Consider the following 27,749-nt stretch of genomic DNA (forward strand, 5'->3'; position numbering starts at 1 on the left):
AAAGTAAATGTCACCTTAATCTACACATTAAGTAGACTTCATATGAAATAACACGTGGCATACAAAGTAAATGTCACCTTAATCTACACATTAAGTAGAAATCATATGAAATGACTAGTGGAATATGGAGTACATGTCACCTTTATCTACACATCAAGTACACCTCATCTGAAGTGACTACTGGAATACAGAGTACATGTCACCTTTATCTACACATCACGTACACCTCATCTGAAGTGACAAGTGGAATACAGAGTACATGTCACCTTTATCTACACATCACGTACACCTCATCTGAAGTGACTAGTGGAATACAGAGTACATGTCACCTTTATCTACACATCAAGTACATCTCATCTGAAGTGACTAGTGGAATACAGAGTACATGTCACCTTTATCTACACATCACGTACACCTCATCTGAAGTGACTAATGGAATACAGAGTACATGTCACCTTTATCTACACATCACGTACACCTCATCTGAAGTGACTAGTGGAATACAGAGTATATGTCACCTTAATCTGCCAAATATTTCACATGAAACAACCAGTGGCATACAGAGTATGTGTCATTTTCATCTGCAAGACTTCATGTGAAACAACAATTGGCATATAGAGTACATGTCAACTTAACCTTAGAAAGATTTCACATGAAATAACAGGCATGCCACTTTAACTTGGTACTGTCTCCACATGAAGCAACCAAACCACATTTTCAAATGCCTAATAAAACATAAATCTTTAAAATCACATATCCAGGCGAAGATAAAAATTCACAACTTAGATTATCAAAGAAACCTCAACAAATGTTGAAATCTTGACATCCAAGGAATAAAGATCTCTCAACACCATTAATTTACTTTGGTTAAAATCTTACCCAATTTTAATGTACCTAATTATACAGGGACGATTTTACGAGGTCAACAAACAAAGCAAAACTTGGCAAAATCGGAAGCAAATTTATAGTTAAAAATAAAAAGAATTGTAACGGTAAAAATCCAGATTTGAAATAGCAGAAAAAAAAATCATACATGGTTTAAGGTACCTTTTAGCACATATTGTCGTATAAATAACTGATAATATTAGATTATTTAATATTGTTTTAAAAAGGGAGTTGAAAAAATATTTGATAATCTGTTTATTGCTGTTTTGCTGAAGTGTAAGGTATTAGTTTTCTTTTATTTTTATTTTCCTGACCTAAATATGTAAGTTTTATAAGCACTGCAAAGTTTCCATTCGGGACTATTTTTCTCGACAACGTGCTTTGTGACGTCACGTATGTTGTGCAGCTGTGATACACATCATTTGAAAAAAAAAATTGATTAACTATGACGTTCACGTTTAAAATTTGTGGAACAATTCAGGGATTTCTTGATTTTTATTCGGGTTAGTTACTGTATTTAATCATTTTCCATTATAGACTAGAAAAAAATGCCACAAATTAGCCACACGTTTAAAATTTGTGGAACAATTCAGGGATTTCTTGATTTTTATTCGGGTTAGTTACTGTATTTAATCATTTTCCATTATAGACTAGAAAAAAATGCCACAAATTAGCCACACGTTTAAAATTTGTGGAACAATTCAGGGATTTCTTGATTTTTATTCGGGTTAGTTACTGTATTTAATCATTTTCCATTATAGACTAGAAAAAAATGCCACAAATTAGCCATTATTTCAGTAAACAAAAAGATGGTTATTTAGGTCGTCAAATATTCCCATGCTGTTGCTTGTATGTCACGTGAGGACATAGAAACTAGCAATAATTTCCATTCTTACTCGACTGGCGTGAATTGAAAATTATTGTTTAGCAAGATCAAAGGGATTTTAAACAAAATAGCAATAATAGATATTAATATTCAAGTGTCAAACCTGAATGTCGTATCCTATCACCTTTCTTTTCTCCGTTATCATCATCATTACGATAGGTATCCTCATCGAAGACGAGACTATCATTATCTGATGTAACTACTTCCTCAATGCTACTCCGACTGGTTTTCTTTTCTTTAGTCCCAGCTGTATTAGGGCTGTCTGGACTGACTTCTCCAGATTTACCAGTAAAGTCTATTGTGTTTAGAAGGGCCTGGTGATGAACTTGTAAAGCTGGAGAATGGCCTTGTGATACTGTACCTTGCTACAAAAGAAATGTCTAAATCATGTAAACTATGGAAACTTTGCAGGGGTCACAATTACTTTCAAGGGGGTATCACCCCCCCCCCCTTCAAGTCCAAAGTACACTCTGTGTTTTGGGTGAAGTCCCTAGTACACTTTTACTTTTTGGTGAAGTCCAAATTCCATGATATCTGAAGTACAAAGTACAGCTGTTCTGAAATGTTGTCAATGGACTTGTGTGCCTAAGTCTAAAGTACACTCTAAAAATGACCAAAATCCCAAGTCCAAAAAAGGGGGTGATACCCTCTTCCAAGAGTGGAAGGTCCTGGCCCCAGCGCCACAAAACATGAAAAATTACTCAATCTTAAAAAATTCTTAACTGTTTATAATGTCATCGATTTCAAAGACTTTGATTGGTGTTGCCATGGAAGTTAAGAATATTCATTCTCAGACTTAAGTATTTTTTAACTTTTGAAGTGCCGGGGCCAGGACTTCTTAAAGTTTTAAATCTATGGTTCACTTGACCAAAACAGATGAAGTCCTCAATAAAGTGTACACATAAATGATCCTGGACCTAAGTCAATGAAATTTAAAAGGTCCTAGGACAGAAACTGGTCTCAGATCTTCGACTACCACTAATTTGTACCCCTGCTTTGACTATAGTTGGTATTTGTTAAACAATCATTTTAAAATCTCAATGTTTTTCACTCATAAATTTGACTGCAATTACCGTTAAATAACAATACTATTGAAAAACAATACAATCCATAAAACTTTAAAAAAAAAAAAAAAAAACATAAATCAAATTATTATTCATGTTCAAAATGTTTCTATCTTAGCAATTAACAGAATTACTGATTTATAAAATTAATAATTTTATGACAGTAGTAACACAGTAAATGGTACATTCATAGATAAAGAAAATCTATTGACCTCTCAATTCTATACAGCGAAACTCTAATACTATCATAGGTAAATTTATTAATTTTTATTGTTCCTTATTTTCCAAGATTTTGACAGTCAAACTATATATTTGCAGATATTAAATTAAATTCTGTGCATTTAATAATGATGTGGATTTCATAGAAAGGAAATATTCTCACAAGTAGAATTTTTATCTTCTTTATCCATCATTAAACAGCCAAAGGAACTAATATATGAAAACAAGAATTATGTGAGTCAATGCCACCTATTGATACACACCCAAATTTAAATCAGTGATCCAACGCTGATTTTTGATACACACCCAAATTTAAATCAATGATCCAATTCTGACTTTTGATACACACCCAAACTTAAATCAGTGATCCAATGCTGATTTTTGATACACACCCAAACTTAAATCAGTGATCCAATGCTGATTTTTGATACACACCCAAACTTAAATCAGTGATCCAATGCTGATTTTTGATACAAACCCAAACTTAAATCAGTGATCCAATGCTGACTTCTGATACCCACCCAAATTTAAATCAGTGAGCCAAGCCATCCATAGAAAAACACCCCAACTTAAATCAGTGAGCCAAGCCATCCAATGACACACACTGCAACTTTAACCAATGAGTCAATGCCAACTATTGATACACACCCAAACTTTAATCAGTGAGTCAATGCCAACCATTGATACACACTCTAATTATAATCAGTGAGTCAATGCCAACTATTGATACACACTCAAATTTTCAACTTTTTAAAATGGCTTCTCCTATGTCTCTCATTTAGGGGGAAAATATTGACAAATAAAACACAGTATAAAATTAATAAAACAAATTTATTTCATCATACAACTAAGTACTTGAGTCCCTAAATCGACATCTCTTTTTTTCCAAAAGACGAGGAGTGAATTTTGGAGGGTAGAAATATAAAATGTTTCACCTGATTTGGTGATCTATGACGTACATATCATATTGGAATAGTTTAATAGCAGAATTTGAGGAATTCTAGAGGACATATTGGGAAAACAATCTTGCTTTTAGCCTCATTTCATCTCTAATTCATATAAAGAAAAATCACTGCTTAGTATATATATTATAACTACACAGTCAAAATAAATTACTGGAAGTTGTAGTCACCTAAACCCTGAATCAATGCCTATGTAAAGCTTCTGTCAAAGTATCAAGTGGCTGTGGAAAAAAAAGCTTGTCTTAAAACATAAAGACAAGAAAATATCCACTTTTGGTAATCCAATAGTGTGTTAGTAAGAGGTGGAGATTTGGAAAGCGCAGTTTTTACCCTAGTTAAGGATTTATTCCAAATATCAAGTCTATGACATGTACATATAGTTCCCAACAAAAATCTTGTCATAAATCAAATAGGCTTGAAAATATCAACTCAGTCAGCAAAACGGAAATATTTTTGTTTTCAAATGCCTAAATAAAACAAGTAACTTTGAACTAAATTATTGACTGGGATCATGGACCTGGTGTAAGATAAATCTCATTGAGACATTACTGGTAATGTCAGGTAGTCGTAAGAAGATGGAAAACTATGACAAACTTTTGTTCTAAAAAGTCATGATAGAGATTGACATACCACATCAGTAGATCATGATCATGGTAGCTAAGAAACTGTAGTCCATGACTTAGATAGAGACTAACCTGTAACATGGACTGTTGAACCTGTAGTCGATTACTTAGAGACTAACCTGTAACATGGACTGTTGAACCTGTAGTCAAGTACTAAGAGACTAACCTGTAACATGGACTGTTGAACCTGTAGTCAATGACTTAGATAGAGACTAACCTGTAATATGGACTGTTGAAACTGTAGTAAATTACTTAGAGACTAACCTGTAACATGGACTGTTGAACCTGTAGTCGATTACTTAGAGACTAACCTGTAACAAGGACTGTTGAAAATGTAGTCAATTACTTAGAGACTAACATGTAACATGGACTGTTGAACCTGTAGTCGATTACTTAGAGACTAACCTGTAACATGGACTGCTGAAACTGTAGTCAATTACTTAGATAGAGACTAACCTGTAATATGGACTGCTGAAACTGTAGTCAATTACTTAGATAGAGACTAACCTGTAATATGGACTGCTGAAACTGTAGTCAATTACTTAGAGACTAACCTGTAACAAGGACTGTTGAAAATGTAGTCAATTGCTTAGAGACTAACCTGTAACAAGGACTGTTGAAACTGTAGTCAAGTACTTAGAGACTAACCTGTAACATGGACTGTTGAAACTGTAGTCAAGTACTTAGATAGAGACTAACCTATAATATGGACTGTTTAAAATGTAGTCAATTACTTAGAGACTAACCTGTAACAAGGACTGTTGAAAATGTAGTCAATTACTTAGAGACTAACCTGTAACATGGACTGTTGAAACTGTAGTCAAGTACTTAGATAGAGACTAACCTGTAATATGGACTGTTGAAACTGTAGTCAATTACTTAGAGACTAACCTGTAACAAGGACTGTTGAAACTGTAGTCAATTACTTAGATAGAGACTAACTTGTAATATGGACTGTTGAAACTGTAGTCAATTACTTAGAGACTAACCTGTAACAAGGACTGTTGAAACTGTAGTCAATTACTTAGATAGAGACTAACCTGTAACATGGACTGTTGAAACTGAAGTAAATTAACCAGGTACTGTTGCTGTATCATCCTCTGTAACTGTTCAGCTGTACTGGTCTCGGGAGAAATGACCATGATGGGAGTAGGGTTTTTATCATTAGCTTTGTCTTCTGAGTTATTGTTTGAAGGAGTTGTGTCATTTCCAGAGCCTGTAACGTTAGCTTCTCTTAAATTTTCCTTGTCATTGACTATCTCTGCAATATCTGGAGCATTGTTGTCTTTGCTATTGCCCTCAGATTTTGCCTCAAGTACTTCCTTTTTCACCTGCACGTTGATAACTTCTGCAGCCATTCTCTTAAATTTTCATGCTACAAGGCAGGCAAACTCTGAAATGTAATAAAGAAAATGTTTGATTATACCTTTTTTTCAGACGCAGTCAGTATAGTTCTCACTTTTTATCCTTTGACCTTAAAGACGCTCTTCCATGGAAACACAAGTCACCTGATCGCAATTCTGTTTCACCAATATATGAGTGAGCAAAATACCTATCAATGACTGCTTATTTTTTATTATGCAACTTTAAGCTAACAACAATATATATATATACCTAGTTTACATGCTATAGCCTTTCAAATGGCAAAATGACAACTCATTCCATTCATGGGGTACTGTACAAAATGTCAAGACCTATGAAGAACCTTTAACATCTGGCTAAATACACATACTGGTTACACTCTTTAATTATTTTTGTTCATGTTTGTTTTTTACTTCTTTGCAAGGATTTGACCTTAAAACAGGTTGAAAATTAAGCAACTCAAATAAAATATTCATTATTTTTATAAAAATACAAACTGCAAACAGTAGGCATTAATTTGACCTTCATCAACAAGATTGCAACAGACGAATGAATAGAAATACAATGTTCCCTGATTGAGTAACAGGTATAACTGATGTGCAATCCTCCAACTTTTAAGAGAAAAGAAACTGTTATAGAGGACACACCTGGATATTATCACAGAAATTGAAACCCTGAACAGTTGGGACTAGTACAGACACACCATTTAAGCTTGATACAGCTCTAATTCGGATTGTGGTTAAATACTTAATACAGGAAAAGAATTTGAACTGAAAGTGGCCCCCTTCCAGCCCCTTATTCCTTGATGGTTCTAGTCACAACCCCAAAAATCATATCAAGCCTTCTGTTTGAGTTTTGGCACCTTGTATTACAATTTCAAAGAGAGCAAAGTCACTCTTAAATGATCCTCAGGTAAAAAGCTTGTTTCTGACCCCCATTTGGTCTTTTACTCCTAATTGTTTCAAATCCCAACCCCTAAATTAATTCCAGTCTTTCTGTGTAGTTAAATTTTATAAAGATCCAAACACCTTTACTTAAATGATGACACCAATTCCAACACCAAAACCAACAATATAGATTAGAATAAATTTCGTACTAATATTCCATCACTATTGCCCACTGTTTCAAAATTTTGGATCAGCATGAGAATAACTCATTTTAACAGATACTAATATTTTATGTAGCACTTAGAAAAAAAAAAGGTTCATTCAAGTTAAAGTTCACCATTCTTTTGAACGTCATTTAAAAAGACTTAACCTGTTAATATATACTGAATATTACATGTCAAAATCTGTATCGCATGTTGCATCAACCCGAGTCTCCAGTATCTCCCCAAAGACAACTGGCCCACAGGGTGATATAGTTTGAGGGTTGATACCAGACGTGATACAGAATTTGACATGTCATGTTCATTATAAATATTTCAACTATACTTGAAGAAAGTCCTGCGAAGGTGTGCAATATATGGTATGTGCTATAAGTCTAGGGGTTTGATATAGGGTATGCAATAAACGGTTAAAACTAACACTTATAAAGCATACACAATTGAAGAACCTTAGTGAATGTACTCACATACCCCACGCATCCCCATGTTGGATACTCAGGTAAATATGTTCGTTAGAGAAATACATGTAGAAGGACCCTGATAAAAAAGGGAATAAGAGCTTTATACCTTTATCTTCTAACAAAATTTTGTTACTCAGAATGGTAGTTTCAAACTCCAGACTGTAATTTCTTTGAGTTTTAATTGATCCAAAGTTAATATCATCGTAGCTGAACAAAACATACACTTGTAACTTGTAATGGTAAACTAATATACCAAAAATCATGTCATAATCTGCAAGCCTTAAGAAAAAAGTCTGAAAAATGGTTATTTCTGTGAATTTAGCTGAGTTCAAGGCCTGAAATTTCGATAAAAATGATCAGAGTGGAACCTACAAACTTGTCCTGTGACTTATCATAGTGAATTTATAAACAAAAAATCATGTCAATATCTGCAAGCATTTAGAACTAGAGGCTCAAGAGAGCCTGAATCGCTCACCTGGTTAACCATTTGCTTATTTGAAAAACTTGAGGAATGAGACAGGCTACGTTAAAATCAACTAAATTGTCAAATGCAGGAAATGCTTTTCATAGCATTTTCATAATCTGAACCAGAATTTTGCTAAAAGCAATAATTTTTGAATTTTTTTCAAAAACCTGTCTTATGACCCTAAGTTCCATTTTCAGTATAGGCAGCCATATCTATTCACGGATTAAAAATCACAACAGTTACTTTGAGCACAATACACTAAGGAACTATTATGCTTATTTTCATTCAGTGATCTTAAATGGTTTTAGAGAAGAAAATTTTCAAAGTTGTACATGTGAAGAAAAAAAAACCAACAAAAAAACTGTTTCAGGGGGCGTAACTCCTACATCAGTTGACCAATTGTTTTGAAAATTTTGGCATAGGTCCATCTCATGATGCTGAACAATTTTACCCATGCCAGAAATTTGGTGAAGCAATGGTTTTTGAGTTATTTGCAAAAAACTGCAATCTGACCCCTATGTTCTATTTTTAGTAACAGAGGCCATGTTTTTTCATGGATCAAAAATTGCAATGGTCATTTTCTGCAGAACACCTTAAGAAGTTTAAAGTTTAAAGGTTTAAAACCTGTCAGTCCAGTAGTTTCAGAGGAGAAGATTTTTAAAAATTTGTCCACAATGACGACGATGGATGCCAAGTGATGGCATAAGCTCACTTGGCCTTTAGCCAGGTGAGCTAAATAAAAGTCCAAAAATGGTTATTTTTGTGAATTTGGCTAAGTTCAATACAGTAATTTCGGTAAAAAGCATAGGTGCAGTACGAAAATTGAACTAGGCCTATAACTTATCATGGTGGACTTATATACCAAAAATCATGTTAATATCTACAAATGTACAGAAAAAAAAGTCGGGAAAACTGAAGATAGACTGACAGACAGACTGACGGGTCAAAAACATTATACCTTCTGCAACTTTCTTGTGTGGGGTATATGAGGGTATGCTTTAATCTAACTACATGATATATGTATATATAATTACTGAAAATAAGTATAACAAGTGGAATATTTAGAAATTAAACAAAATTTATTAATATATTTATATAATTTTAATTATGTACACAGGCAAATATTTTTCAGGTGAAATTCATGTTAATTGAGCTTCACATGAAATTCACATGAATTTTACATTAAATTAACATAATTTTCACATGAAACTCACTTAGCACCCATTGCATGTGAACAATTCACATGAATTTCACATGAAGGTTTAAATTCACCCAAATTACAGGTGAACTCTGTCACAATTATTTGCTCAATTCAGGTGAAAATCATGTGAAATAATTTTGCCTTTGTATAATTAATAAAATAATAAACTGGAATTAAGTATAATAACTGAAGTGTTAATAAAAACCATTAATTTCAATCCTTATCCAAGAAATGGCACACAGATTGACAGACAGTAAATTTTTTCCAATTAAGATGGAGGGCACAATAATAACTTTCAGTCAAATTTACTACCAAACAAATCAACTGTAAAAACTGAAAATCAACATAATGAAAAAGAGAAATAGATCAGTTCACTATGGGAAATTTCTTTTTAAAATATATTTGTTTTTCAAAAGCAGTTTAACTAATACCAGGAATCCTAAATTTAGTAAACTCTATATATATTAAATGAAGCATGTAATAATTCCTACCATCAACTCAGCATCTGAATTAGGAAAGTTATAAGACTCCTGCTGTGCAAAGATCTATTACACTAAATCCAAAAACCCACAACAAATTGGCATACAGTGTCAGACCAGAAAAATACAAATAGTCCTGTTTGTTTGTTAAATGAAGTTATTTCCTGCCCTATTAGAAAAAGTCACGCTTTAACGATTCCTAATATTGCGTGCAAAATCCATTATTTGACTTAAATACCACAGAATTAAATACCCTATAGGTACATGGTACCACGTATTGAATTTGTAAATAAAAGACCCGCTATGTTCTATGAAGCGGTTGAATGAAGCTATAGTGGGATGCAGTCAAGTGGAACGCTAGAGTTCAGGACAGTTAGACACCTTTGATTTCATACCCATTCAGAAGAATTTTCATTAAGGGACACATTGGGAAAAACAATGGTTCTTAAATATTATCACTTCAAAAATTATAAATAGCAAAAAAGTATAAAAACACTATACCTTCATATGTATTCTTATGGAATTAATCAATTTACAAAACCAAACTAAATAAGACAACAGATAGATAACAGAAAGTTTTAAAAATCATTTACAGCAAGTGTAAAACCTCTTGAAAAGAGCTACATGTATTAAAGTAATACACATGTAGCTTCAAACAAAACATTTTACTGTGAAAGTACTTAAGTATCAGTCTTTGCAAAAATTAGACAGGAGAGGTGATTCATGCTTGTTAAAAAACCCACCAAATTCACTTTTATTTCTTGTTCAGAAACCGTCATACACCACATTACCAGTCTTTGTTTTTCACTTGGGTGTTGCACTTTTGAGATAAAATTTATATAAATTGTACATGAAATAAGCACTTTGCAAGAGTTATCGTTCTTGATTTTGTTTGATTTCGTTGATTTTAGTGGGAGATAAATATATGATTTTCTCCAAAGTACAGATCTGAATATGGAAACTACAACTGTTTCTTAAAAATGTAGCATATGTAGATTGAAAAAGCATTCTTAGATTGGTGGGTTTTTCTTCATCAAGAATCACTTTAATAGGGACAGTGTCTGAATTTTATATGGACTGGTACTTAAAATACACTGATACCAATTTTGTGGATAAGGGAAGAAAAAAAAGTATGTGGATTCTTGAATTCATGGTTTTGAGGTTTTCAGTATAAACAATGATGGGATTCTCCTTTTTGTCGGAAACCAAATTTAGTGGTTTTGTCTACCCCCACCAGGAAAATTGGTACAACACAAACAATAGTACTTCCACAGTAATTCATTCCACAGATTTCTGCAACCACAGTTTTCAGGGCTGTGGTTGCAGAAATCTTTGGAGGTTGCCATTTAGATCTACATATAACCTTTATGCGTTTCCTTTTTCATTGGAATGGGGAGGCTTAAGACTTTATTAATAACTTCCATTGCAGCAAGAATGACCAGTTCTAAGACTGCAAAGTATGACAAACACTTAAAGGTAATTATCTCTTATTGAACAAAGCCATAACTAGGTATTCACTCCCACTCAATTTGCTTCAAATTTTATTAATTTTCTGAAATTACAAATTTCTAGATTTTTTTTTTTTTGGTAAACTTCGGTACATACATGTACTTAGTTAATGCTCCTTCATACCATTGTATGGAGATAGTTTTTACAGCCATACATGTTGTCGACCAGTCAAATTGAGAATAATCGTATCTGCAGTCAACTCTACAGTAACTAGTTGATAATATTTGAAATATATAGTAGTCAAAATGTTGACAGAAAGGGGCAAATTCACTAACACTAGATTTTGGCCTACTATTTTGCAGAAGGCTCAACTTACTATTTGAAGTTTTCTATTTGCCTATTTTAAAACTAATATACTAGTATAATGAAAATACAAGCTTTTGTGTCATAATTTAGTCACAAGGAGGGCACAAAACTCTGCTTCTACACAGTTTTCAAAGAATTTTCACAAAAATTAAGAGGATTAGGGATAGTTTTTCAATCCAAATATAGAGAGCACAAGCTATGAACACCAAAATCTTTTGTCAGGAGTTGTGATGGTACAGAAGGCTGTTTGTGTCAAAGAAATTAACAAAAGCATTAAATATTTTCTCAATAAAAATGTCTCATGAAATAAGCTTTTAATAGACAATTCAGCTAAATTTTCTAATTTGGCTTTATTTTCATCTACAATTTTAGAGCAACACATGCATGAATAGCAAAGAAACTTTGCTCTTAACAAAGACACATATTCAACTAACAAATTATGTAATTTTCAAATTCATTTGAAATACTTAAGTTTTCGGAGCTGATTTTGATACTTTATGAACACACTCCTTTGTAGTTTGACATAATCAAGTTAAAGAACAATTTTTTTTTGTATACTAATGGAAAAAAAACTGTGTACACCTTTCAAGTTTAATCATTTCAAGACCAAAATTTTTCTTCCGATGTTTTAACACATTACCAAAACATCCAAATTCAAATTTTCATGATTGGGAATAAAAAAAAAAACTTTCTTGACAAAAAAAAGATTGGTGGTGAAAAATATGAATTCACAAATCTGATCTTAAAAAAAGGAATACATTTTGAATTATCTAATTGTGATTATGATTTCAGACAAAAACATTTGATCATCAATTTGTGAAAGCTTTGCAATAAAATTGACTTTTTACAGTTTTTAAGTCAAAAATACACCTTATAAAACAAATATGAATTTTTAATTTTACAATTTATTATTATGTCAGTATTATCCTTTAAATGAATCTTTTTTTTTAAAATAAAAACACACAAGACAACAAAATAAAAAGTAACATTTCATGGTATTATTTACAACTGTATATCAGCCATCCTTTTTTTTCTGAGAGAAAATGAAAACAAACATATGAATCAAATGAATGCAGATAGTTCCCTTGTGTGCATGCAGATAAAAAATGTCATTAATTATGCTTCCCCTCCTCATTTTTCATTTGCAATATTTGTAATAAAATGCAATGTTCTGCAACAAAGAAATAAGACTTACCTGTCTGGTGCTCTCTTCACTGAATGACCATATAATGAGACATTGGAAGTATAGACATTACACTCCCACGATGAGACTTACCAGCACTTAACACCTTGGTCAGCTCTGATAGAGAAACTGCTGATAAAATTACTGACACACCTGACAAATCACCTGTAAAATCAATCAGGTATGACTAATTACAGGTGATTTATCAGGATTAGGAGCAGGAGGATCCAGTTAATTACCTTTCACAACAGCTGATAACAGAACACAATTATCACCAATAATCATCAGTGGACAAATAAAATCAATTTCACATTTAATTTGGGAGGGAAACTATTAAAATGATGAAAATAGCATGTCCCTCCTATTATTTTTTTATCATTTCACTATTCCTTTAGAAAATCAAAATAAATTGATGTACATGTACCTTTTGTTAGTAAAAATCAAACTCATAAATAGAACAGTTTTCTTTATTGAATCATACTTAAAAGAATAATACTTTGTAAGAATCAGGCAAAATGGAAACGATCTGAATCCTTTCACTTAAGAAGGTTTCCTCTATTTGAAATGACTACTATTTTATCTTTAAATGACATTTTGGCTCAAGCACAGCTAGACTGTTTCTCCATATCTCAATGTAAAATGTTTTTAAAAAAATAAAATAATTTTCCTACCTACCTACCCTTTTTTCTTGCTGTTAGCAGGAATTTGGCCATGAAGAACAAATATAAAACACCAAAACTATAATTACAACAATTCAACCATCATGCACACGTACGACTTAACAATCAAAATCATTTAAAAAATGCAAGCTGAAACAATATCTTTTCAAGGTTACTAAAATCTGATACATTAGTTATAAATGTATCCAATTTCTGTAAGTAGTTGTCTCAGTAAAAATAACTGTTACTTTCTCAGTGAAACTCTAATGAACTCTGCATCTGTATCTGAAAGGGTAGACCACTTTTCACTTTATTCTCATACATGTACAATGTATATACATTAAGAGTTTAGTCAATATTCTTACATTAGCCAGAAAGAAAGGCTAAATTAAAAACAGAAAGGAAGGCTTAAATTAAGCACTGGACTACTGACTGAATAATACATGCCAAATTCTGTATCACATGCTGCATTATCCTGAGACTCCTATATCAGGTCGAGGGTTGATATGGTATGTGATACAGATTTTGGCATATATCTAAACTATACTTCAGTGTGTTCCAAGTAGGGATGCAATAAATGGAATGCAATATAGGTCTAGGGGTGTGATATAGGGTAAAAGATATTGGGTTTATACAATCACTTACAATGCCGATGCATAACATCTGTATTTTAATCTAAATATATGATATGTAGATACAATGCCACCATAAAGATAACTAACTCACTGATATATAAATATGAAAGCCAATATTCATATTCATCAGAATAAGAAAAAAGTTTTCAAACAAATTTACCAAAATTCAATAACAGATGAAATACAACAGAGTTTTTTTTTTCAGGTTGGTAAAATATTGTTAGAATATTACATTATATATATGTGTGTGTAAATTGGGACATAGAAAAAGGTTCTATCAAATCATTCAACTTCTGATTCTGTACAGCAGAAAAAAAGTCTTTTCTTTTGACCGTTTCTTGGCATACAAAGTATTCACCATATTACTAAGCTTATGCAAGTCTAACTTAACAACTACAAGATTTTTACATAATTGTGAGGCCAAATGGGGGATTTATCAACCTTATAACTTTGATCTTGTACCCTGAAATTATTTCAATAAGTTGCAAGAAAAATACAGGTATTGATAATCAATGGCGAAATTTACTGGATCAATGAAATTTAGTTATGAATTTTTAGCATGCCCTTGTGTGCGCAAACACTACATTTAAATCTCAGAAAACTACTACATATTGAATTTTTACTAAATTCAGCTAATATTCAATTTCTAATCTTATCAGTCAATGGATTGAGTAAAAAGCCATTATTTAAATACTTCAATGATTTCTATCGCCACGACACATATGGTCTAATACTTTTTGTACCACTAAACCATGAAATTTATATTGACTTCTCTGTCAAAATCAACTAATTGTGTAAAATTGGGTTCAATATCGACATCATTCTTCAACAAGCTGTTGTAAATCCGTCACGATCACCAACATGTCTCCCATTTTAAACAATAGCGTCTAAAATGAAACCTAATGAACTAGAACTCCCGCCCTGGCTTGGTAATCAATAAAGTGTAAAGATACAGACCCCTGATAAACGTGTCACTGTCAGTCGTTACTATGAAACATTATCCATTCTCATTAATATTAACTACAAAAGCTGGAAAATTCAGAGAATTGGCGGATTTTTTTCTTCCTTAATGAACAGAAAAGTCAACTGACCATTTTGTAATTATAATACAGTGAAACAACTTCAAACCAAACATCTTCAAGATTGTACAACCTGTTTTAGACAGATGTTAAAACCTGTCCAAACCAAACCAAACATCAGCAAGATTGTACAATTTGTTAAAACCTGTCCAAACCAAACCTCTTCAAGATTGTACAATTCGTGTTTGGTTTAGACAGATGTTAAAACCTATCCAAACCTCTTCAAGATTGTACAATCTGGTTTAGACACCTGTAAGGCTTACCCAGGTTCAAATGAATTTGATATAAGGGGACTTCAATTTGTGTTTGGTTCAGACAGTACTTCAGTTTATCCAGGGGACAGTTTAGACAGGTCTCACTGTATAAGTTCACCAGACCCACCATGAACTGGATACCTGCATTAACCATATAGTAGCTTCTGTCTTAATGTTCACAAAAAGACTTTTAAAATATAATTATATAAACTGGAGTTACTCATGAAGTCACAATAAGGAAAAGGAGTCTGACATCAAGAGTCCATTTATGAGCTGTTTTTTTTTTTTTGTGAACATAAGGAAGGAAATATGTTCAAAACTTGAATGTTTAGACCATGTGTACACCCAAGCATTTACCTTTAACAAACTTCATCTTTATTAATGATTTGACTGACTATAAGTACAGAAAACCAGAATACCATTTAAGCAAAATTTCAAATACTAAGCGAATAGAACCATCAACATACACATATGTCAGTCTCAAACAACTGTCTATTTCTGTGCAGCAAATTCTATACAAAAATCCCTTTACGTCACGCTAAAATACTTCTTATCGAGTTATAAAAAAATCAGTTGAACATAAAGCAACTGCATTATTTATAATACCATGAAAATACAAAACAAATAGTACTAAATCATAAGCAGCTCTTCATTAACATTTGAGCTTACTATTATCTAGATAACAACAATTAAGTCTTACAATGTTATTCATAGATAAGACTAGGTTAAAATCGGTAAATTTCACACAAAAAATCTTCTTTAAAGGGTTAAATAGAGCTTAATTAATAGGTGTGCCTTCATTTAAGGGGCTGATCCCTTATTTGTCATTAAACAAAACACCTTATGTATAAACAGGTGATAATCTAAACCAGTCAATAGGCTTAAGGAAACTTATATTAGAACACATAAAATGAATATTCACAGGTCATGATGCTGGAGGTAGGAATAAATAGGCTTGTAAAAGTTAAGAGAAAAACGTTATAAATATTAAAACTCAGAGAAAAAATTTGAAGTGACTTCTTAATTGCATCCAAACTGGTCATTTTGAAAGGATTACACTTGCATAAAGTTTTGAGATCACTGTGGTCTTGTATTTTGGTAATGAGAGGACAGAGAATGAGCGGTTGGGTTTAAAAAACTCATTTCTACATTAGCAGTAAATCAAAAAACTGTTTTCCACCAAGAATAATTTCAGTACAAGCTGATTTCAAGAACTCATTTCCTTAACAACACTTTTTACACGTATTTATTCCATTTGCCAACAATTTGATTTCTATATATGAAACAATATAACTAGTGCAAAAATTATTAAAATATACTGGCAGAATGTTATGCTTAGGTAAACAAGGGCAAGAACTCAAGCCTTGACCAGACAGATCTATGGCCTTGAAATACACCTTACTTGACATTAAAATGTCATGTGATATAATGTTTAGTCTATGATACTGTATGACTGTGATATACGACCATATCACATTCATAGTGTGATACATACTAATTCCAGGCATATTACAATACAGATGTACTAATATTAAGTCCAATAATATAAATATCACAAGGGCCTAATCTAGAGAGAGAGAAATGTGCAAAAGTTCTTCTTACTGTTAGTGCTCACTTCTCTCATTTGTCTTTGACAGATAGAAGTTTTTCGTAATAGATTACATAGGCAAAAATGTTGATATTTTATTTTACGAACACAATTTACTAAAACTTCTCCTTGTCACTGAAGTCTCGTTTAGGCCATGCATCACATGAAATCTTTGAAATGAAAACAATAAATACTGGTAACTAATCACTAGTGATCATGAAGAAATAAAATGCTTTACAGAGTGTAGCTTAATTCAACCGCACAGGCCAAACCCAGGACAGTTGGGCTAAGTCAAGCTTGTTACAGCTTTGACACAGGATAAAAATACCTATCACTGTCAGAATCAAATTCTATAGAAACATATATATAAAATGTTGCAGAATATTTTATTCCTGAATTACATTAAATGCTCTCTGAGTAATGATACTTAAAAACTAGAAGATGTTGTTTATTTTTTGCCTCTCATTCCTAAATGTTTAGAGCCGTAACTCCAAAATTCCATCAAAACATTTTTCTTTGGTATGGAACTTGTAGTATTATTTCATTAAGATCCTCTTACTGGTTATAGTCTTCAAAACGCAGTCAAAGTCTCAGTTTTGTGGTATTTTAACCATTTCATAGAGATCTATACACTTTAGCTCAAGCTATTTCAAAAGAAAAAGCAGGAAACAGTTTGTTCTGACCCTTTTTGCCCTAACTAGTTAAGGACAAAACCCAAAAAGCATTCACAGTTTATAAACATCCATCACTTAGTTTTCAAGTTATCACATGAAAGTAAGTGTGGATGCCTGGAGGACAAAGACTCCATCAGCAACATAGAAAGTTGATGACAGAACAAGTTTACAGTACTATACCATCATTTGACAACAAATTCAATAAAATCAAATAACGTGTATCCCCACCAGCCTGATTTTTATAGACACATACTTCATATATGTGGACACTTTACAAATAACATCTATGAATATATATCAGTACTTGTTCAAGTCCTTTTTTGTCTTATTATCCCTATAAATGAAAAATGGGATAAAACATTGTTCTTTCAAATCAGAATAAAAAGCAGACTTACAGACTGAAAACTTAAACACAATGTCCATGCCCTTTCCATCATAGAATATGAGCAAAATCAACAACTCATCTAAAATCTCACATACTGTTCAGTGAATATGAGCAGCCAGTAAAAATACATTTTTATTCTAATTTGATAAAACTTGAGGAAATGTTATCAAAATTTAACTTCAGTTATGTTTGTAGACTAAAACAATGACCATGAATACAAATTCATGCACCATAAAACAAGTATTCTATCTACCTGAGCTACTTGTGTGTCAGAATCAATTAAACCATTAAATGCTAGCTAAAAGCACGCGTTCAATTTACATTTCAACATAAAAACCTATTTAAGATTTTATCATTCAATAAAGCAATTAGCAAAATAATAATAATCATTTCATAGCACATTAAAATCTATCAGATGTGACCACAATACCATGCATGACTGATTGGAACCAAAACAAACCTGAATTAAATATGAAATATAAAAGACAATCCGTTAAGACAGACAGAAATCCTTGTCTAGTGATAATATAAGTTTTAAAGTAAGCTGTGTATTTGAAGTTCCGCATGAAAAGCACGACAAGCAGTATTATAAATTGCCTGATAACACATGAGTGTGTCGGGAGATAAAATTTGCTATTTACCTGTGGTAAGGTGTATACAGATCCAACTATGTACACTCTCAGTGATTAGCTTAATTCAATGTCTGTCGATTTTCCTGTAGTTGCAATCATTTTTCTATATTATTAGAGTTCCAGTTGACTGGTTGCCAAAACCCATTGCGCTAATTATAGATTTAATCCAGCAAAACCAACCAATCAGAAAAACCTCTGAGGTGGAAATTTCTCCGTTGGTAATCTAATTCTTGGCTTGATCAGCCTTATAAAATTCAATAACAAGATTTTACCCTAACACCAAGTTAAACGGCCTCATTTACACACAAAAGAAATACTAGAAACTCAAATATGCAGAAATCACTCAGGGGAAAAATGCAGCTTTAAATATGCTATTGAAAATTCAGCCAATCTTTCAAACAAAGCACAATTCAACCATACAAAAAGATCTTTCAGTAGCTAAATTTAGCTCATGCATACAGACAGCCTTATTCCCAAAGACAATATTTTGCATTAAAATCAGTTACCATAGAAACAGAATGAAAGGTAATGTTAGACTTTTTTCAGAATCTTCTTTTAATTATTTATTTATCACTAAGTTCTATCAAAGGGATGCAACTCTAATATGAATAGGAATATTGTGAAAATAAACATTCATTGTACAAACATCTATCATCTTTATGGGAAATAACCACAACTGGTAATTTTTCTATATAAAGCTACATGTGAATAACTTCTAAATTTGGCAGAGCTAAAAAATATTACATAATAATTTTAAAACATATTCTTTCCTTTTTATTAGGATATGATGTGAATATTAAATCAGGTCAATTTTTGTGAAATTAAACTCTTACTCTTATTTTTGTGTTTTTTTGGAGTATATATTTACCATCAGGAAGCAATGAAACAGCAAAAATATTTACAAAGAACTACATTATTTACTAAGCATATCTTTGAAAAACAGCTCTAAGGTGTCTATAATGAAAACAAATATAAAGGCTTCAATGAGTGATAACAGATTGATTTTACACTTAAGCTCAGTTTTTTTTTTTTTTAATGTGATGGATGCCACTGACAGAGCAGGACATGCTCAGTGGCGGATCCAGGATTTTAGATTGGGGGGGGGCACAGTCAAAATTTCACAGAGTAAAGTAAGTGGAAAATATTTTTGAGGCTAAATTTTTAAATATTCTTCTAGAGTGGGTGCAATATAGATATCTTTTGTGGTAAAATTAGCGAGAAATTAAAGTTTCAACCTAAAACCGGCTTAATCTACCCCTGACAACCCATGCTTAGCAGATTTAGGGCGATGCACACCTGCCACGCCACTGCCTGAATCTGCCTTGGATGCTTACCCTTCTGGAGATTTGATGTTACTCCTGATTTTAAGTTTGGGTTCATACTGCAAGTGATTTAGTTTTTCATGAGTGGTCTTACTTTCCTTATCTTCAGTTTTAATATTAAATGTACTTAATTCTGTTGCCTTGATTGTGAATGTAGACTGTCTCCTCGTTTTCGCATTTTGGTCTTATACTTATGCATCAGTATTCTTTGTGCTAATATTCAAGACTGTGTACAGTCTTCACTTCAAAATTCAAAACCTAAACCTAAATGGTAATTATATAGGAACATTATTATCAGATAGAATATTCAGTCCTGTTATCAAACATTAAATAATCTTTCAAAGGCATCTCATGTATCAAACAACAATTTCAGGAGACACTATTCACTTGTCTCACCGATCTTTCTTCTAAGTTTCATGACTCTCTTAAGCTTAAAACATGCTCGTGCTCATCTAAAAAACAAAGGTTCATTAACCTCCCCCTTTTTTTCCCCCAAACACCTGCCAAGTCACTCCATGCCATCAAAACAAAAAAAGTTCTGACATGGCAACCTGATATACTAAGGCTAAAATGTACAGTGTTGTAAGGCTAATTTGTTCCAGTTGGTTGAATTAAATCTCTCCTGGTCGACACAGGTGACTTCATGTATACCAAGAAAGCGAAATTTAATCTTAAGCGTAATGAACTGCAGAACAATCAACATTAGACTAAGAGTTTCACGGTTCATAGCTGATCTCTTTATTCCAAAATATACCTTCTCTAAAAAGGTTTCATAGTGTTACTCGGTACATTTAGTTTTAGTAAATAAAACACTAAGAAATTACTTTAAAATTAGGTTGTTAATTTTTAATACTGTCAAAAGTAATATTATTTATCATGTACCAAACATGTTTTAGTCAATCCAGATAATTTGATTTCTTTATTCATTTCTGTTGTAATGTATATTTTACACAAATTCTTATTTACATTTTCAGACAAAAATCAAACAAAATCTGTGAATATAAAAACTTTAAGGCGTAAGGAAAGGAGTCACTTCAGAAAAAAATTAAAATGTATTACAATATAAATTTGGGAAGATGGTTTGTGCTTTCTTGAAGTAACTTTCTTCAAAGTAAACATGTACAGGCTAAAATGGAAACTCCATTAGCTCTGTAAAGATTGTCAACCATAACAATAAAGCAGTAACAGTACAAACTAATGACAAATGGTCACACAATTCACATACCATAAACAAATTGATTTTCATGGTTGCTAATTTTTCTAATTTTATTTGTGGGTACCAATTTTTGAGGTTTCCAAAAATGATTAACGTTTTCTAGAATTTAAAACCAATTTCATGAGTTCTATTTTAAATGATTTTATGACTAAAATCGCAAAAATACCAAAAATTAGTACACCATGAAAATTGAAATGTCAGAAACATGTACCCGGTAACTAAAAATATAGGGCATTAATGGAACATAAAGCAGGGTACATAATGGTGAAAAAGGGGGATGAAAAAAATGTTCAAAATGATGCTGAAAATTGAACTTATCCTGTATTTTCAGTACAAACAACTGTCAAAAGTTTTGACAAAAATCCATTCTCAAGTTACAAACTAGCAACTGTCAGGGGATAGAAAGACAGACATGCAACTTTTCAGAGTGTATCACACCACTTCATAAGGTGGGGGTATGAAAATTGTTGCACAAACCTCCACACTCACCTCCCAGGAACATCATAAGAATTTAGGATTGATTTATTGATTGTTGATGTTTAACACCTTAGCAGCAATATTTTAGCTATAACCAGGGGATGAACATGAAATGGATGATAAAATGAACTTAAATGATGATGAAATGACAAATGGGGTCGACAAATTGGGAAATAGGGAGAGGTGGGTAGGGTCGTGCAATTTAGCCTCCTGTGACAGAGTACAAAGGTTGCTTCTACAATAGAATACCATAGCAGGGTTCTTTAACCTGCAAGGAACATGACATCCTTCCCAACATGTTAAACCACTATGGTTTGTGGTAATGTTTTCCGTATTATGCCCGACGACCCCAGCATGTAGCATGCCAGGGGTACCCCATTCCATCAGAATTAAGGAAACACCAAAAGTCATTCAAATGGGAATAAAAAGCAAAATAGAAAGTGCACAATCACATCTGATCATGTGATTAAGAATATGTGAAACCATTAAGCTATTTTAAAAGAGATGGTCTCCTGTGGGTAGTAAATGTTGCATCAGGAAACCCCTTAAAGTCATACAGAACACAAAATAAAATTGAATATGCATTATAGCATCATGGGAAGACTTTGTGCAGTTTCATCAAATTGTTTCAGTTGGTTCAGAGAAGTTGCATATTAGAATTGGGGACAGATAAGTGGACAGCAAGATATCTTCATACCTCCAACTTTTTAAATAGGGGAAGTGGTTGTTCATAATTAATGCAGAGAGCAGTACAAACAAGTTAGATAATCAATAATGTATGTTTGATTGCATTTTCATAAAAATGATCAGTAAAGTACTATGGAAAGGTTTACAATTAGTACAGCATAATTTGTAATCAAAGCTTTGAAGAAAATATAGAGAAAGTAAATATCTCTGGAGACAAACAGATAGACAGACAGTACCAATACTATCCCCCTTTGAAACATTGATGGTGAGAGAGTAATGTAAACACAAAGCCTTATAAGTAACACTTTCAATCATAGTAAATGGAGACCATTAAGTACAAAACCAAACTGATTTACATGGATTCACCTCCTTTAATGTTATCTCATATTTTAAAAGTAATTTAATTTCAAACTACTCCATCTTATCAGCAATTCAAAAACTTCTATGGAAGGATGGTTTTAAGCCCGAACTTTGATCGATAAGGTCAAATATTACAAAACATATGTGCAGGTGTAAAACAAATACTTTTATTTACATGTAGCTAGGAAAGAAAATTGAGTGGATGTCAATTTACACAACGCTTCCAAGACAAAGTTCTTTGGTACAAGAAATTGTACAATAATTTAGTCAAGCCATGGGAAAACACACTTAAAGACAATACATATAAAATGCTTCATTTGGCACATTTTGATAAAACCACAGGAGTCAAACCTGAACAGTTTGGGCAAGTATGGACACAAGATTTAAAATAGGTGAAACATTGAAAAATCGATTGCAATTAGACTTAAGGAATCCAATAAAAAAATTCTTATGGTAAATCGCAACAAAATAAAAAAAAAGATTTTTTTGGGGGAATGTGACCCTTTTGGCCACTTAAAACTCAATAATAGAACTGCGATCCAATGTCCACTACATACAAAAGATAAAATCAATTGATAAAAGCATTACAAAAAAAAGTGCGAAAACCCAGAAGGACAGACAGACAGATGCCTACCATTTCCATGTCCCCTCACAACGCAAAAAGTGGAAATTGCCGAAATCAGAAGTAAACATACATGTATGGTAAAAATAAAATTCCTTAATGGTGAATTTTGGATTTAAAAAAAGGAATTCTGTTTTAAAGTGCCAGAGAATTGGGTTTGAAAAATTACAAAAATTACCATCACGTTGTGGCCCCAATTTGACCCCCTGTACAAACGCTGTTTAAAATCTGTTTAAGTTTGAAGAGAATGGCAAAAATGACAACATTATAACATAATATGAACACATTTTTTGCAGTCATATAAAAACATTCAACTGCAAATAGGCATTTAAGTATTAATTCTCTTCTAAAATCAACTATTTCCTGACGACAACAAGGACTGATATTCCTCATCAGTAAAGTAGAGGGAATTTCATTCACTCTGATCCTTCCCATTCAATTTAGGAATCTACAACTTGAATCATTTATGGACATCTAGTTGGTGGTAATACCACTCAACATAGGAATCTAGAACTTGAATCATCCATGGACATCCAGGTGATTGTAATACCATTCAACTTAGGAATCTACAACTTGAATCATCCATGGACATCCAGGTGATTGTAATACCATTCAACTTAGGAATCTACAACTTGAATCATCCATGGACATCCAGGTGATTGTAATACCATTCAACTTAGGAATCTAGAACTTCAGTCATCTATGGACATCCTGGTGATGGTAATACCATTCAACACAGGAATCTAGAACTTGAGTCATCCATGGACATCCTGGTGATGGTAATACCATTCAACTTAGGAATCTAGAACTTGAGTCATCCATGGACATCCAGGTGATTGTAACACCATTTAACTAAGGAATCTACAACTTGAATCATCCATGGACATCCAGGTGATTGTAATACCATTCAACATAGGAATCTAGAACTTGAGTCATCCATGGACATCCAGGTGATGGTAATACCATTCAACTTAGGAATCTGGAATTTGAATCATCCATGAACATCCTGGTGATGGTAATACCACTCAACTTAGGAATCTGGAATTTGAATCATCCATGAACATCCAGGTGATGGTAATACCACTCAACTTAAGGATCTATAACTTGAGTCATCCATGGACATCCAGGTGATTGTAACACCATTCAACTTAGGAATCTACAACTTGAATCATCCATGGACATCCAGGTGATTGTAACACCATTCAACTTAAGAATCTATAACTTGAGTCATCCATGGACATCCAGGTGATTGTAACACCATTCAACTTAGGAATCTACAACTTGAATCATCCATGGACATCCAGGTGATTGTAATACCATTCAACTTAGGAATCTAGAACTTCAGTCAACTATGGACATCCTGGTGATGGTAATACCATTCAACACAGGAATCTAGAACTTGAGTCATCCATGGACATCCTGGTGATGGTAATACCATTCAACTTAGGAATCTACAACTTGAGTCATCCATGGACATCCAGGTGATTGTAACACCATTTAACTTAGGAATCTACAACTTGAATCATCCATGGACATCCAGGTGATTGTAACACCATTCAACTTAGGAATCTACAACTTGAATCATCCATGGACATCCAGGTGATTGTAATACCATTCAACATAGGAATCTACAACTTGAGTCATCCATGGACATCCAGGTGATGGTAATACCATTCAACTTAGGAATCTGGAATTTGAATCATCCATGAACATCCTGGTGATGGTAATACCACTCAACTTAGGAATCTGGAATTTGAATCATCCACGAACATCCAGGTGATGGTAATACCACTCAACTTAAGGATCTATAACTTGAGTCATCCATGGACATCCAGGTGATTGTAACACCATTCAACTTAGGAATCTACAACTTGAATCATCCATGGACATCCAGGTGATTGTAACACCATTCAACTTAAGAATCTATAACTTGAGTCATCCATGGACATCCAGGTGATTGTAACACCATTCAACTTAGGAACCTAGAACTTCAGTCATCCACTTTTATACCTTCCAGCATCATGTACACCAATTCTAATAATTCTGACCAAATGAAACCAAGGAAGAAGGGTATTTTCTTATTATTCACTTTTAACCTATGTATAGCAAATAAACAAGTTACTGAACTAATATGGCCATTTTTTAAAAGACAAAAAAATTTGGTGGTGATTTTACATTTCATTAAACTACCTTGTATAAATAATTAAGACAAGTAACACCAGTTTCAGGGATTCTTAAAGTCTTCAAAAACAAATTTAGCGTGTCAGTTATCTTTTTTTAATTACTTGTTTTCATTTACATATAATTATATTTAATGTGCATATCATTAAAATATGCATCTAAAATACAATATTAAGATTTACCATGTGCTATAACATTGGTTTAGATCAGTCATATAAAATGGAAAAGAAATGTCCTTAATTTTGGGTCTCCCTTAAGTTTTCTACATTGGTGGGCTAACCAAGAACATGAAATACAATAAAATGAGTGCTGATTTATGTCAAATACAATGTCATGCTTTGGTAACTGTGAAGTTACCTTTAATCACAAGTTACATTTAATCATGACACCTGGGTGGAAACAGGTAAAAATTTAATCAATACCATAAAACCTCTATAAAGCCATCATCTTAAATGTCAAATGATCTCATTAGGGAACAGGATAAAGGAGATAATCAATCACTTGTATAAAAAAGCTTTGTTGACCCATGAATCCCCTCAAAAATCTTAATCCCAAACCTTTAACAAGTATGTAACCTTTATTACCTACAATATCTACATGCATACCTGTTAACCCTGCCACTTTAGAGGGGACTCTCCAATAAAAATCAATGAAATTATCAGAATCTCACACATAAAAAAATTAAGACTTGTGGAAGGTTTTTGGTTAAAAATGATACTACTTGTGAAAATACTAAATAATTGCAAATTTTACACCAACAATTAGCTTTTAGGTAAGCATTTCCCACATAAGATGGTGTCAAAGAAGGAGAATCTCCAAAGGTCAACAGGTATGTTACAAAGGGGAGTGAACATAGAACCAGGACCATAGGTTTCAGTATTTCTGGTTAATTCAATGGGTTGTTTCCAATCTATCAACAAAGGGAATAAACAGAGAACCAGGACTATAAGTTTCAGTAGTTCTGGGTAATTCATTGCAGTTGTTTCCAATCTTATCTACAAAAGGGAATGGACAGAGAACCAGGAATTTCTGGGTAATCCATTGCAGTTGTTCCCAATCTATCTACAAAGGGGAATGAACATAGAACCAGGGACATAACTCATAAATGGTATATCTAAGGTATCCATTGTCGATAAGACTGTCATTCAATGTTCGTGCTTATGGTAGTTTAATTTCACTCTCACACTTTCTCCCACCAAAACATCACAATACAAATATCAATCCGCCGTTAACAAAATTTAGAATTTATATTGGAAATAGCAAGAATAATGGAAGAAATCTATATAATTAATAGGAAAATCAATTGGTTATTGTGAATAACCAAAATATGATCACTCCTGCCAAGAACGCATTAAGATTTAACTTGTGCATGAAACAAGTTCCGTTCGCACACTCGTTAAATCTAGGCCTTCTTCGACACTAGTTATCATATTTTGGTTATTCACCCTTTCCAATTAAATATCCTATCATTATTTGTTCACTTAATTTATCAATGAGTATGAACAAGCAAGTGTTAATAAAACTGGATTTAATATTCTAATTCAAGCTGTTTCCTTTAATTCAAAGCTAAAGTCCTGTTTCTTTTCCATTTTTAGGCCCAAATTTTAAATAATGACTTTTTTATGAAATGAAATTTTTATTGTTACAGAAATAAAATTCTGATATGGGCTCTTTATTCATAACAACAATTTGAGAAAAAAGAAAAAAACATTGCCTCTGTAAGAAAAATATTATAAATATTATTATAATTGCTTATAATTAAGTGCTAGTAATTAATCCCTTATTGCCATTTCAATCAATCTTTACTATAATTACCTTAACTCTTAAATGATGCCTGGAGTAAGAAAAATCCCTTCCTGCCATACCAGATTTTTAATATGGGTTGTGTTGCCTGGAGTACGGGAGACCCTTCCTGTCATACCAGATTTTAAAATGAGTTACAATGCCTAGAGTATGGGAGACCCTTCCAGTCATACTAGATTTTAAAATGAGTTATGTTGCCTGAAGTATTGGTGACTTTTCCAGCCATACCAGATTTCAAAATTGGTTACAGTATAATGTCTAGAGTATGGGAGACCCTCCCAGTCATACCAGAGTTTAAAATGAGTTATGTTGCCTAAAGTATGAGATACCCTTCCAGTCATACCAGATTTTAAAATGGGTAGTAACTACTACTCCAGCAAGCATTAGGTATAATACATTCATAGGAGATATAGTGACAACGGATTGGCTCAGTCAGAATAATAAGTCAAAGTAGGGTGACCCAC

At 32.7% G+C, this 27,749-nt stretch overlaps 1 protein-coding gene across 9 annotated transcripts in view; it reads right to left on the minus strand.

The window, feature by feature from the left end:
- LOC148601723 (uncharacterized) overlaps window positions 1-27,749 on the minus strand; it is a 58,975-nt gene that overhangs the window by 14,145 nt on the left and 17,081 nt on the right. For 4 of the 9 annotated variants that reach the window (XM_088554895.1, XM_088554893.1, XM_088554894.1 and 1 more), the window contains exons 3-4: window positions 5,680-6,032; window positions 1,875-2,136 (exon numbers count right to left, since the gene is read on the minus strand). In XM_088554895.1, coding sequence (XP_088411021.1) covers window positions 1,875-2,136; window positions 5,680-5,997 — 580 coding nt within the window. In that variant the 5' untranslated portion in view covers window positions 5,998-6,032. Of the gene's footprint in view, window positions 1-1,874; window positions 2,137-5,679; window positions 6,033-9,725; window positions 9,894-12,723; window positions 12,790-18,445; window positions 18,561-18,626; window positions 18,779-27,749 lie in introns of those variants that run through there. The other 5 variants (XM_088554899.1, XM_088554900.1, XM_088554901.1 and 2 more) reach the window with 5 other exon arrangements.

Source organism: Perna viridis, chromosome 12 (assembly GCF_037379345.1).
Source record: "Perna viridis isolate PV_CMFRI_1.1 ecotype Kerala chromosome 12, ASM3737934v1, whole genome shotgun sequence".
Taxonomy (NCBI): Eukaryota; Metazoa; Mollusca; class Bivalvia; order Mytilida; family Mytilidae; genus Perna; species Perna viridis.